General features: G+C 43.0%; 1 protein-coding gene across 1 annotated transcript in view; it reads right to left on the bottom strand.

The window, feature by feature from the left end:
* PAX5 (paired box 5) overlaps nt 1–12,935 on the bottom strand; it is a 245,753-nt gene that overhangs the window by 149,029 nt on the left and 83,789 nt on the right. Inside the window, exon 7 of the mRNA XM_059723539.1 lies at nt 4,389–4,564. Coding sequence (XP_059579522.1) covers nt 4,389–4,564 — 176 coding nt within the window. The remainder of the gene's footprint in view (nt 1–4,388; nt 4,565–12,935) is intronic.

Genomic DNA, 12,935 nt, shown 5'->3' with positions numbered 1-12,935 from the left:
TAATTAGAGCAGCTCTTGGGAACCACTCTAATCAAAGCACTCACAGCATTCTGTGTATTCAGTGTCCCACGCTTCAAAATGGTGGCAGGTATACTTTAACTAAAGCTCTTTCAACAAGCTTTAGTTAAAGCACCCCAGCTGCCATTTTGAAGCACAGGGACACTGAATACACATGACGCTGAAGCTGCTGGAGCATGCTAATTAGTACGCTCCAGCAGACTTGATTAATCAAGTCTACTCCAATATATCCTTATTAGCATGTGTCAGAGCAGGCATCAGGCATGTGTATAGGTGCCCATATGTTTTAATAAAAACGTATACAGAATATCTTTCAGACTCTCCAACTGTTCCACTTATACCAGAATCAGTTGGTCACCCCTTCACTGTAGTTATCTGGGACAACACAGCAGCTTTTTCCCATCTCACAACACCACTATACAACTACTTAGGACAGCAAACACATACCATACAACAGAGGTTCCCAAACTGTGGTACACATGCTGCTGGAGGTACAAAAGATATTTCTGGGGGATACACGGGAGAAATTGTGTAATAGTGGATTTAATTTTCATTATAATAATAATTGGCATTTAAGGGGTTAAAATATAAAACCTCTGCTGGTAGGGATACACAGGCAGCTGGTAAATCTGGAAAACGGTATGCAATACCAAAAAAGTTTGGGAACCTTTGTTGTGCAGAAATGAAACTAGCAAAATGTAGGTAGGTAGAATATAGCTTGACCCGGCTAATGTTTGACCCAAACACTGATGCTTTTCACACCTTCTCAAGTGAAAAACTCTGCTGCATGCTGCCTCCTAGCAATACTACATACAAAGGTATTGTTTTAATACTACCTTCCGGCTAGAGTATCCTCGAATATCTTTGGAAGCTCCCCCACCCCGCCACCCCTCAAAAAACTAACCAAGCCTAATCTTGCTTAGCCTCTGAAGGCTGACAAGAGCATACCAAATTGTAGCAAGCAAACAGCCCATAACAAAACCAAAACCAATTTGTAAAAGCAAATCAAATAAACTGGGAGCAGAAGAAAATAAAGGTTGTTAAGAGCCAGACTGTAGAATTGTTAATAACACTACTTAGCACTGCAGGTTATCCCTGTGAAGTCAAATGGACAGCTTCTGGAAGGAAGTGTTTGCTCAAGTGCTTGAGGGCCCTACCTCACTCTGGATAGCATTCAGGCATCCCAAGAAACACAGGCAGAAGTTAGCCTGAATGCCTCCTAGGACACAGTACATGAGGACCATAACACTTCCAGCCACACAAGGGGACAACATGTTCCCAAATCCGCACAACCCCATGATCCCTGGTAAGATACCTGAAGATACATGATCCTCTTCCCCATCCGACTCTACCTATTTTTAATCTCACTCTCATGTGGAGATTCTCTTGAGGTCAAGCCATGCCCCAAAACCAAGAAGTGAAATGGCAGATTAGAAAGGATTACAAATGTGCTATTCGTTTGTAAATCTTGAATCTGGAGATGACACCAAAATACCATGCTTCAGCCAAACTCAACATACTTCTTGGATGCTCAGATTTCAAGCCAGGCTCTATCTTTAAGCATTGTCAATTACATTCATCTTTGTGATGGAATGAACCCAAATCTATAATCCAAATTTCCCAAGCTTCTCAAAATCTGTATCTGAATGTAATGGCCTATCTGAATGATATGAATATCTCTACTTACATTCTGTCTGGAAAATCCCTTCGGGGGTTTCTAAGAGTAGATCTGGGACAATAGATTCCTTATAGAACACCGTTAATTATTTGTCTGAACAGGAGACCAAATCCTGGTGTTCCCACTCAGGCAAATTTCACACTGGAATCAAGAAAGGATTTCACCAGAGAAGTAGCACATAGCCCAGAAGGTCTTATTGGCATCACTGCAAATGCTTACAGTGTAGAATATCAGTTAAGGAGCAGGCAGCTTATTTTAAGAATGAACCAGAACTCATCCACATTCCATCAATGCTGGGCAATCCTGACTTATTTCAGGCGTTGTATGGTGCCTCGTCTTCAGCAGTCACTAATTTTTTTTTATGCCCACTGCTCATTTAACACCTGACCCAGAGCTCTCTGAATGCAATGAAACTCTTTCCATTAAGTTCAATCAGCTTTGGATCAGATCCTTGAGCTATATATGGCAGGAATATTTCTGATTTTCCCCTTCAAGTGATTAAGGCTTTCTTTGTAATTGATTTCTTTCAGTCTTATTAGTGGAAACAGACAGATTTTCTGTTTCAGTAGGTTTTGTATTGGAATGATAGGTTTGCTTCTCCTAGGACTGAGATCAAGCATGATCTTGTGGTTGCTATAAGGGACTGAGAAGTGGTTCTGAGCATAGTATCACTGTGGCTTAGTGCTGCAATTTTTCTCTCTTTTCATACTTGTGACTATTCTGTTTTGTACCACGCTGACAACAGCCACAGCCAGTTCTGAAAATCAAAAACCTGAGTCAGAGCTCTTCTGAGCAAATGAATGTGCTCATCTTTATTTAAGGCAATCAATCTGCTACCTCCACATATATAAAACTCTCTGGAGCCTAGTTCCCACAAGGAGCTGAAAGCCCTCTGCAGTCATTAACATAGCATCTCCCAGCAGGTATTCAGCACCTCAGAGCACCAGGCCTTCAGTTCAGTGAGGGGGTCCACACCTCCAGTCTAATTTCTGACTGTAATCAGTACATCTGCCCACCAAAACACAGAAAGAGCAGATCAGATGTGATCTCTCTTTGCGGCAGGTAGATTGAATATTCCATTATTTGATAATCAAGGTGGCTTAGGAGCACCCCTGGATTGAGTCCCTGTTCTGCTGAGTGTATCAGGTGGTAACCAGCAGAAACTCCTGTTTCTAGATTTGTTGCTAGACTCTGTACTTTGACTTTGTACTCAGATTCTGAGTAACAGCATATCCTTCAGAATCTAGAAGACTCAGAAATGTTGTCAGGTAGCTTTTTCCACCACAGCATTTCCTTTGTAATTATTGGTGACATGGAAATGCAAGAAACTGGGAGAGAAATGACAACAAAAGGCTTGCACATAACCAACTCTGAAACAGCCTACAATATGGGCAGATGCTGTGCTAGTGTCTCAAAGTTACCACAAGTATTAGCGATGGAATAATCACCATCTAGTGGTATATGAAGGCATTTCACTTTCCCTAGTCTCAGTTGTTTCTTTGGTTTATTGAACTAGGTTCAAAACAACCCCATTATTATCTGAGCACTCCTGGCACTTTTTTCCAGGTGTGTTCAGCTGAACACAGCGGATTGCAGCATTTCTAAAGACTGCAAACTGTTACAGGGACAACATGAGTCAGAAGCTGCTTCTTCAATATTTGAAGGTTGAACTGGGGAGAAATTAACAAAAATTAGAGTGTTTAGAGTTTGAAGGTATGTGAGATTTCCACTCTACTGCAGAACTTTTAGCATCAAAGAACTGAGTGCAACATATATTTCCCCATTTCTGTGCCCCTATCAGAATCTCTAAAAACCGTGCCAGGGCCCTAATTCACGTGTGCCAGCAGGAGATTATTTGTTTTCCCATGTTTTCACCATGCAAGGAATGCAGATTGAACACAGGAAATCCAGGAGATGATTGACAAGTAGCCAGATGCATTGCTAAACACAGGCAAAGTAGCTAATGTATCCTAGAGTTGAAATGACAGCACAAGCTACATGGCTACCTCAGACAGAGGCTAGTAAGAACTTGTCCTACAGCTGGGGCTAAACAGTGGTTTAACAACAACAAAAACCAGCTACTTGGAAAGCAGAGACAGAACTTTTCGTTGTCTGAAACAGGGGCAAAGATGTAAGAGGTTCCTAAAAATATATCTGGCCCATATTTCTCATAACTCCACAAATAACCTGCAGATGCAATACCCAGTGGTACACAGAAATCATGGTTTTGTCTGGATGTAGCCAAATAGACAACTAACTGGCCATTTACTTGTGCAAAACATTGTTTGGGTACAAATGCACAATAACAGTCCATATGCACCCAAAATAGCATGCAATTTTGAAACTGCGGTCCTTGGTATCTGCAAACCCTGCCATAAACGTAGTAAGAACATCCAATACAGACTCCAAACACTTTAAACATGTGTGATCCAACTGCAACATCAACTCCAATTTCATCCCAAAAACATTTTATATTCTGTAAGCAGCAACTACTTTTCTATTTCTTGGTTTAATGTACACATCTCTAAGACACCTATGTACTTCTTTGAACACAGTTCAGTATGGCACCCCCTTTCCTTTGTTCTTTTCCCTAGTTAAAGCATAAGTATTAAGTGTTGCATGATTTCAAGCAAAAGTGAGCCTACAGCCCAGAAGTGTGTACTTGGAAAGCTTGGGCAGTTGACAATAGTACCTGCTCTGGTTTGATGGGTTCAGTTGTTGTGAAAATGTCAGAATAATGTTGCCTCTCGAAGACTCGATCCAACACTTCTAACTGCTGCTGAGTGAAAAGATCTCCTCGCATCTGCTTCCGAAGGAAATCTCTACCCGGGAGGGAATGGCCATTTGGTACTGGAGATTCCTGAATACCTTTCAAAAAGGACAAAATATACAGAAGAATAAAAAAGAATTACAAGCACAGACATAACACTGAAGCATCTTGTTTTGTTCTACTGTGTCTTTTGATTACATGTGGGTATCAGTATGTTAAAAGGACAAAATAGACTCTCCAGGGTTAAGAGCAAGTTGTATTGGTGCAGCAGATACTCTGTTGTGTATTTTCTGACAACAAATCTTTAGCATAATGTATTAAGCACATTGTGTCACTACTTTTGCATGTGGTCATAAGATGCTGTAAATACTTTCACCAAAAGGTATAAATTGACATTTTCTGGCAGAAGGTGCCTTTATCCTGATACCTAGCAACACACAGCATGGGGGTCTGAAGACAAAACAGAACACACAGTATCTATTTGACACCACAGCCAAGCTGACTCTCATCTGTAACCATTTGAAAGGTCATTTTCTATGCTCAGAACGACAAATGTGGGTTGCTCTCATTGTTACCATATTCATAATTCCTACAGGTTCAGTGCTGCAATGAACAGCAGCAGAAGTGCTATGTAATTTGTTGTACTAAGCAAATTGCAATAGGCCTGTGTTTTTTCAATTCCTCAGTCAGACACACACAAAAATATATGTCTCACTGCTTCCTCCATCAGTACTGTATAGGTGTCATAGACAGACTGCAAGCATAATTTTTCACTGATGACTTTCAATCTCGTACTTAGGTTTGGAATCTAATCCATTCATACCAATGGGGTAGGAAGGCAAGAAGAAACCTAGCTGCACCCAGCACTACCTTTTTCAGGCAGGCAATCCCAGAACCACTAGCACTGACTACTGGAAGCCCTACTATCAAAGGGTGCGCTGCCACTGGCCAACAGAAATCCTGACTACACCCTCATGGGGTCTGGCATGCTTGCCTTGCAGGCTCCTGCCTCACAATCCAACCTTGGGACAATGTTTGCTACTATGCTATCATTTTTTCATCTTCACTGCATTTGATGGTGGTAATAGAAAGTTAGATTCCTCAGGATCAAGGTGGGTTTTCAGGGCCAATCCATTTGGCAGAGACTGGCTAAATTCCTTAGCCATACTGCCAGGCAAAAGATTCAAAACCAATGTGTCAGTCTCCAAAAATCGCAAAAAATATTTAACATTTAATAAGCTCTGGGTTGTTGTTATTTGCATTTTTGGTTTCTGAGGCTTTAAAGTGGACTCAGTTGCCTTTTCATGTTTTTCCCTGCCACCATGTGGACTAGAAATGTACTTCTTTTATGAAATGGAACCTGAGGTTCTCCAATATTCATGTGATTCCAGAAGCTGAGATGTTAGACGGAAAACACCAGATATTACAAATCTTGCAATGAAATTGTGAGGGCCATCCACTCTGGGTTACCAAGAAGACTAAGCAAATTTGAAGCAATGGAACAAGTATTAGTGATAGTTTGGAGCTATATAAAGTGAATACACCCTATAAGGCAAGGATTTATCTATAGTTAAGATGATTTCCCTCATGAAAGTCATTGGCAATACTCCACATTGGCAATTGTTGCTACAGGTTCTGTATCAATTCAATTTTCTGATGGCAAGAGTCTCTTCAATAAATCCTCTTCTTGTAAGCCCCAAGCCTGCCTCCCTCCTTGCTCCTGCCATTGAAGTCCATAAGAATATAAGAAAAGAAAATAAGAATTGCCATATTGGGTGCGTCCAGATGAGCATGCACATGCAGGGGTGTACATTTGCTGTGGCACAAAAATAGCAGTGGCACCCTCTTCTTGTAAGCCCGTGAACATGGGGTTAGTGCGGGACAAAATGCTCCACTTCAGGCAAATGGCCATTTTCTGGCCCCCAGCATGCTAGAGGAGCTGGGAAACAACTAGAAGACAAGAGATGCTCTAGCCAGCAGCCAGAGCATCTCCCTGGAGGACTGAGCCTCCATGCCTGCTGACGCATGCTCCTGGAGCGTGCGCCATGCCACTTTTTTTTGCAGAGGTTGTTTTTGACACTGGGATTTCCTGGTGTCAAATTTTGGCACAGTGCTACAAATTAGCAGTCTGGTGAATGGTTGCACATGCACTGCATGCAGTTTGCTGTGCCTCAAATAACTGTGGCGCTGCAAACTGCACATGTACACATGGCTGGATGCACCCACTGGGTGTGTCCAGTTGAGCATTAACATGTGGTATGCAGCACACCAGACATGCAGGTATTCCCCACACTGCTACTCTGCAGCATGGGTGGATTTTTTGACCCCAGGAGATCCTGGGGTCAAAAAACCCATGTGTAAAAAAAGCAGGGCAGTACACATGGCAGCAGCGCGTTCCACCCAAAACTGGAGTCTGGCCAGTCAAAGCCACACTCCAGCTGCCAGCAAGGTTCCCAGCTGCAGGAGAGCTATGGCTGCATCTCCTGGAGGCCCTCAGGACCCCAGGTAAGTCTACTAAGGCCAGCACAGTTGATAGTCCCAGCCTCACCTACCCCACCCGGGGCAACATGCCATGCTCCAGAGTGTGCATGACACAAGCATTCCCCAGAGACAAGTAGCAGCAGCACAATGTGTACCACTGCTACTTGTCCCCAGGGAAACACATGTTCCCACTTGTGGGGATATGCCCACTGAGTCCAAACTTCCTAGTTACCAACCATCATATAGTAATGGATGTCCTGAGACTGAGGTTCTATCTATGACTATGGTGTTTCCATACCCCAACCTGGGTCTATCCTCTGTAAACTTGTTTAATCTCAATTTTAGCCTGATTATACTATTGGCCTCCATGATGTTTTGTGGTGGTGATCACCACAGATTAGTCTTGTCTACTTTTTCCAAATAATTTGTGGTTTCATAGGTCTCTATCATATACCCCCCTCCCCTGCCATCTTTTTTACATTAGAGTCCAAGAGCCAGATTCTATATCACCTACTGAACATGAAAGTGGACACAGGAACCTAAGTGCAATTCTTTTCTGCCCAGTTTGAGTCATGAAAATCCATTAATGCAACTAATTCTGTAATAGTCTTAAGGGTAGGATGACAGTGTGAGTCACAAAAAAAGCAGGAAGGGGAGGAGGACCCACACACTTTTTGCATCAATAGTTTTTCAGGGACTTGAGCAGGGTGAAATTTAATCATACTTAGACACCTACATCCACTTAAGTGCCTAGCAGTTAGAATAGAATCTGGCCCCTAGTCTTTTCAGACTCTCCTCCTAGGAGATCTTGGAGTCCCAGGGAATGATCATCATGAAGTCGTGGGAGACAGACCAGGTACCAGAGGAATGAAAAAGGGCCAATGTAGTGCCCTTGCCTTTAAAAAAAAGCAAGGAGGACCCAGGAAATGACATGCTAGTTAGCCTCATCTCAATGCCTGGGAAGCTGCTGGAGCATATCCTAAGGAAGGACATTTGCAAGCATCTGGAGGAGAAAAAGACTGATCACAAGCATCCAGCATGGATTTATGAAAAACAAATCATGTCAAACAAACTTGATCTCCTTCTTTGACAAAGTAATTGCTTGGGTGGATGAAGGGAATGTGGTAGATATAGTGTATCTGAACTTTAGCAAGGCTTTTGACCAGGTCCTGCATGACCTTCTCATAAACAAATTGGAGAAATGTGGGCTGGATAAAACTCCTACTAGGTGGATAGATAACTGGATCAATAGCCACAAGCAAAGGGTAACTGTTAATGGATCCATATCATAATGGCAAGAGGTTTTGATTGCAGTCCCACAGGGGACTGGGCCTGGTACTGTTCAAAGTGTTTATTAACTTAATATGAGTCCCCAGTGTGATGCAGCTGCACAGAAGGCCAATGCAGTTTTGGGATGCATCACTGGAAGTATTAGTAGAAGACATGGGAAGTAATAGTGCCTCTCTGCTCGGCACTGACTGGGCCTCATCTGAAGTACTGCATGCTCCACAATTTTAAAAGGATGTGGAGAAATTAGAGAGGGTCAAGAGGTGGCCAACGAAGATGATCAGGGGCTTGGAAGGCAAATTATGAGGAGAGGCTAAATAAACTAGGCATGTTCAGGCTGCAGAAGAGATGCTTATGAAAGAACATGATAGCAGTCTTCAAATACTTGAAGGGCTGCCATAAAGAAGAGGAAAACACCTTTTCTCTCTTGCTGCAGAAAGGAGGATGTGAGCTTGAAGTTGCAGCAAAATTAATTTAGATTGGATATCCAGAAAAAAAAAATCTTCACTGTGAGAACAGTGAGGCAGTGGAATAGACTACCTAGGGAAGTTTTGGACTCTCTCTATCACTGGAGGTCTTTAAGAAGAAGTTGGACAGTCACTGGTTGGGAATAAACTAGGCACAGGTATGCCTGTTTTCTACCATGGGTATTTCCTATGCCTTCTGGGCTTTGCTGGTTGCTCCCACCCCACCCCCCACTTCCTTTTTTCTGCTGCATGTAGGTGTTTTTAAGCCTCCCTAGAGGCATTGGGTGTTGGCTATAGCTGAGGCTAGGAACTTCAACTGGTGTGTGCTGATTCTCTTGCTAGGAGCAAAGCCAAATGTTCCTGGCTAGAGGGTCTTGCTTCTCTGGTCAGGGTCAGACCAATCGTTCTATTTGGACTCAGGAAGGAATTTTATCCCATGGTTAAATTGGTACAGAGTGGGAAGGGGGGCAGCCTTCCTCTGTAATGTGGGGTGTGGCCCTCTGCCCAGGATGTCTTGTGAATAGATTGACAACATTTTATAGAAGCAGTACATTGGCTGTTGGGGTTCCCTTGCTTTACCTGTGGCAGATTAGGGTCTCAGTGTTGAGGGTGGTCTTATGTAGAGTTTAGATTATGGTTGTATGGGATGGTTGGGATAGGGATGATCCTGCCTCAGGCAGGGGTTGGTCTAGATGACCTCTGAGGTACCTTCCAGCTCTACTTCTCTGTGACTCTATGAGAAATGTTCACTCCCCTGATCATCTTTGTTACCCTTCTCTTTACCTTTCTACCTATACTATATTCAGTGGTGTAAGTAGGGCAGGGTGAACAGGGCAACTGTTCCAGGCACTGACTTGGCGGCAGCGGGCAGGTGCAAAAAAGTGGCTGCTGCTGGTAGCTGTGCAATTGCAATCCCAGTCACGGTGGCATCTGGAAGTCACCACTGCCCCTGTGCCTTGGGCACCCAGCTGTGTCCCTTTGCTGTTAACTGTATTGTTTTTAAGGTTACCAAAAATGCACTCAGTGTTCGAGAAGTGGGTCCACCATAGATTAGCCTCGTTATGTTTTCTGGTTTGTTTCAATTTTATTTCTACTGATTCCTAATATTTTATTTGCTATCACACATTGAGACAGTGCCTTGAGAGACCTCTTCACAATGACTCCAAGATTTCTTTCCTGACTGGTAATGGGTAAGCCAAAGCCCACTGCTGTATATAGATAATTAAAGTAATTTGTTTTTCTCATGGGTGTTACTTTGCACTTCCAATGCTGAATTTTATCTGCCTCTTTGTTGTCCACTCACTCAGATTTGTGAGATCTTTATCTAACTCTTCCCATCTGCTTTGGAGTTGACTACATAAAATAATTTTGTCTCCCCTGCAGACTTTGTCAATTAACTGTTTACCCCCTTTTCCAGATTATTTATGTATATGCTGAACAGTGCAGATCTTAGCACAGATTCCTAGGATACCCACTGTTTACCATTTTCCATTTGGGAAAAAAACCTTCTAGTCTTACCCTTTATTTCCTATCTTTTAACCAGTTTTCAGTCCATGAGAAGACCAGTCCTCCATGCCAAACACCCCAGTTTGTGGTGGCTGCCTACAAACTCATCAGGGGAGATCAACAGCAAATAGGTAGAGCCCTTTTCTCCCCAGCACCACCTGGGGTGACAAGGAACAATGGTAATAAGTTGATGGAGAACAGGTTTAGGTCAGAGATCAGAAGGCAATATTTCACAGTTAGGGTGGCCAAAATCTGGAACCAACTTCTCAGGGAAGTGGTCCTCGCCCCTACCTTGGGCATATTCAAGAGGAGGTTAGATGATCACCTGTCTGGGGTCTCGTGAACCCAGCATTCATTCCTGCCTGTGGCAGGGGGTCAGGCTAGATGATCTGTTCAGGTCCCTCCTGACCCTAGCTACTATGAAACTACTATAAAACTATGAAACTACAGCAGTACAATGTATGTTGAGAAGTGCTACTGATTTTTTGAATACCTGACTTGAGGCAATTTAAAAACAGACTCATTTTCAGAACATGCTGAGCACCCACGCTTAGAAAGCTAGACCTCTTTAAGGTGTCTCAAATACCTAAGTCTCCAGACATTTAAAACCATTAGCTATTTCTGTAAACCTGGTCTAGCATTGCAAACTAACGGGTGCTACAGGACACGTGATGGATTTTAGGAAGACAAAACAGGAAAGAGAAATCTTCTTACCATTTAGCTAACATTTTAAGCCATCACCACTTTTTATTTATCTGTTTAAATATAGTCATTGTGATTTCAATCAGGGTAGCTAACATAGGTTTATGTAACAGTGTTAAGGTCAATTTTATTGCAAAGAGGAAAATCTGAACCTTGTCCTTTGAATAGAATGTCTAAGCATGTGCACAGGAGTGTGAAAAGATACAAAGGTATATAAGGGAGCAGTGTATCTTTAAATCTTTTTTTCTATTCCAAATCAAATAATATCTAATAGACCTAGTGCTGGGTTTAGTCAACCATAGCTTATAAAATTAAAATTCTGGTTGCTAGCTGCATGGTAGCAAAAGGCCAGGGAGACCCTGTCTCTGGAGCATGGAAATGCTGGCTTTAAATTTCAGGTTAAACCAACGTTATTCACAATTTGGCACTGAAGTTAAAGCTTTATACAATTTTGGCCTAAAAGGGGTAAGAAAAGGAGCAAAATGATCTCAGATTAAAAATGACCTGGTAAATGGTCCATTTGTTCCTCATGGTTCCTGCTTTGTTTATATATCCAAAGATCACATGTATAATTAGATCTTTTTTTTTTTTTTAAATATGGTGCAGAAGATTCATGTTCTTCTGGCAACAGTTGTACCTCTAAGTATCTGCCCTGAGCATATCCATTGATTTTTTTTGTGCGTGCCTTTGAACTAGGTTGAGCCATATTAAAATTAATTCTCATGCAGTGATTTATCTTTGGGATGGGTGTTCCTGGATCAGAATCAAGGTCCCTTTCTCCTAAGTTTTGTACCCAGGATGATGAGGTCCCTGGCCAAAAAGCAGACAAAGCTAAGTGCTATAAGAAAGGTAGAAAGAAAGAATGCAATTAAATATACTCAATCTTGCAATATACAGGATGCTTATATATATATAATGGCCAATAGCAACTATTACTGACTGCTCCTTGACCAGGTCAGCACTAGGTAGCTGACTTCTTGTAGTCATCACCGTGGAAATGCCAAGCGGGGTGTGGAAAAGAAGAGGATGCTCATTCAGAGCTCCCTGGGAAGAAAACATGATGAATGAGGGTCGGGGTACAACGTGGAAGAAGTATGGAGTTGGCTATGACAGAAGCAAGAAAACAGATTATCTAGGGTGGTAAAGCCAGCAGGAGAGACAGGAGCTCAGGGCAATACAATTAGAGAGGAGACTGGATAAACAGGGAGAAGCAAAATTATAACGGCTTGGAAACTCCAGACCTGAATGGAGATGATAATGCAAAAGAAACCAATGTCAAGAGGTAAAATGAGCTGGGATGTGATTGGGACAAAGACTATTTCCAGCCTTAGCAAATGCCTTTTAGGAAGTTCAATATATAACTCTTTCTTTACAGATCCCTTGGTTCTCATTTTCAGGAACCTGTCATTTTCTTTCAGCATCCTGTGCCTTTATGCGCAATAAAAAGAATCAGAAATGTTCAAAGGTAAATCCTCAGATACACCCTGGTTCACAAGCAATTGTTCCAACCCCCAATACTGAGGAGCTGGAGAGACTGACACACGGCCAGCAACACACTTAGACTTTAAGGTCTTTGAGGCAGAGCATGATTTTTGGTTCTCTGTTTGTACAGTACCTACCTAAAGCCACTAGCTCAGGGGTTGGCAATTATTTGGGCTGGAGAGCCACTTAAGGAGCTTCAGTGAGCTGTTGTGGCAGGGCTAGGGGTGCTGATCCCACCTGGCATGGTGATGGGGGGAGGAGGGGTGCTGTCCCAGCACGTCAGCAGGGAGGTGGGGGCAATTGGTCCTATCTGGACCTGGACCAGTCTGCCCTACATCCACCGCCAAGAGCACCAGATGGAGCAGGCAGACAGGAAAGGTCTCCATGGAAACCCAGCCTGGGTCCCCCAAGGGTCGGGTGCACTCAGCCAAGCAGATGGGATGGACCTGTGGGTGGGTGGGTGGGGAATAGTGTCCAGGAGCAGAGCAGGCAGATGGGGCCAGGGCTGGGGCAGAGCCGTGATCCACTCCCTGCATCTCCCTGC

This window comes from Alligator mississippiensis, chromosome 3 (genome assembly GCF_030867095.1).
Source record: "Alligator mississippiensis isolate rAllMis1 chromosome 3, rAllMis1, whole genome shotgun sequence".
In the NCBI taxonomy this organism is placed as follows: domain Eukaryota; kingdom Metazoa; phylum Chordata; order Crocodylia; family Alligatoridae; genus Alligator; species Alligator mississippiensis.
The sequence above is the reverse complement of the archived record's forward strand: the minus strand, read 5'-3'. Positions and strand labels throughout refer to the sequence as shown.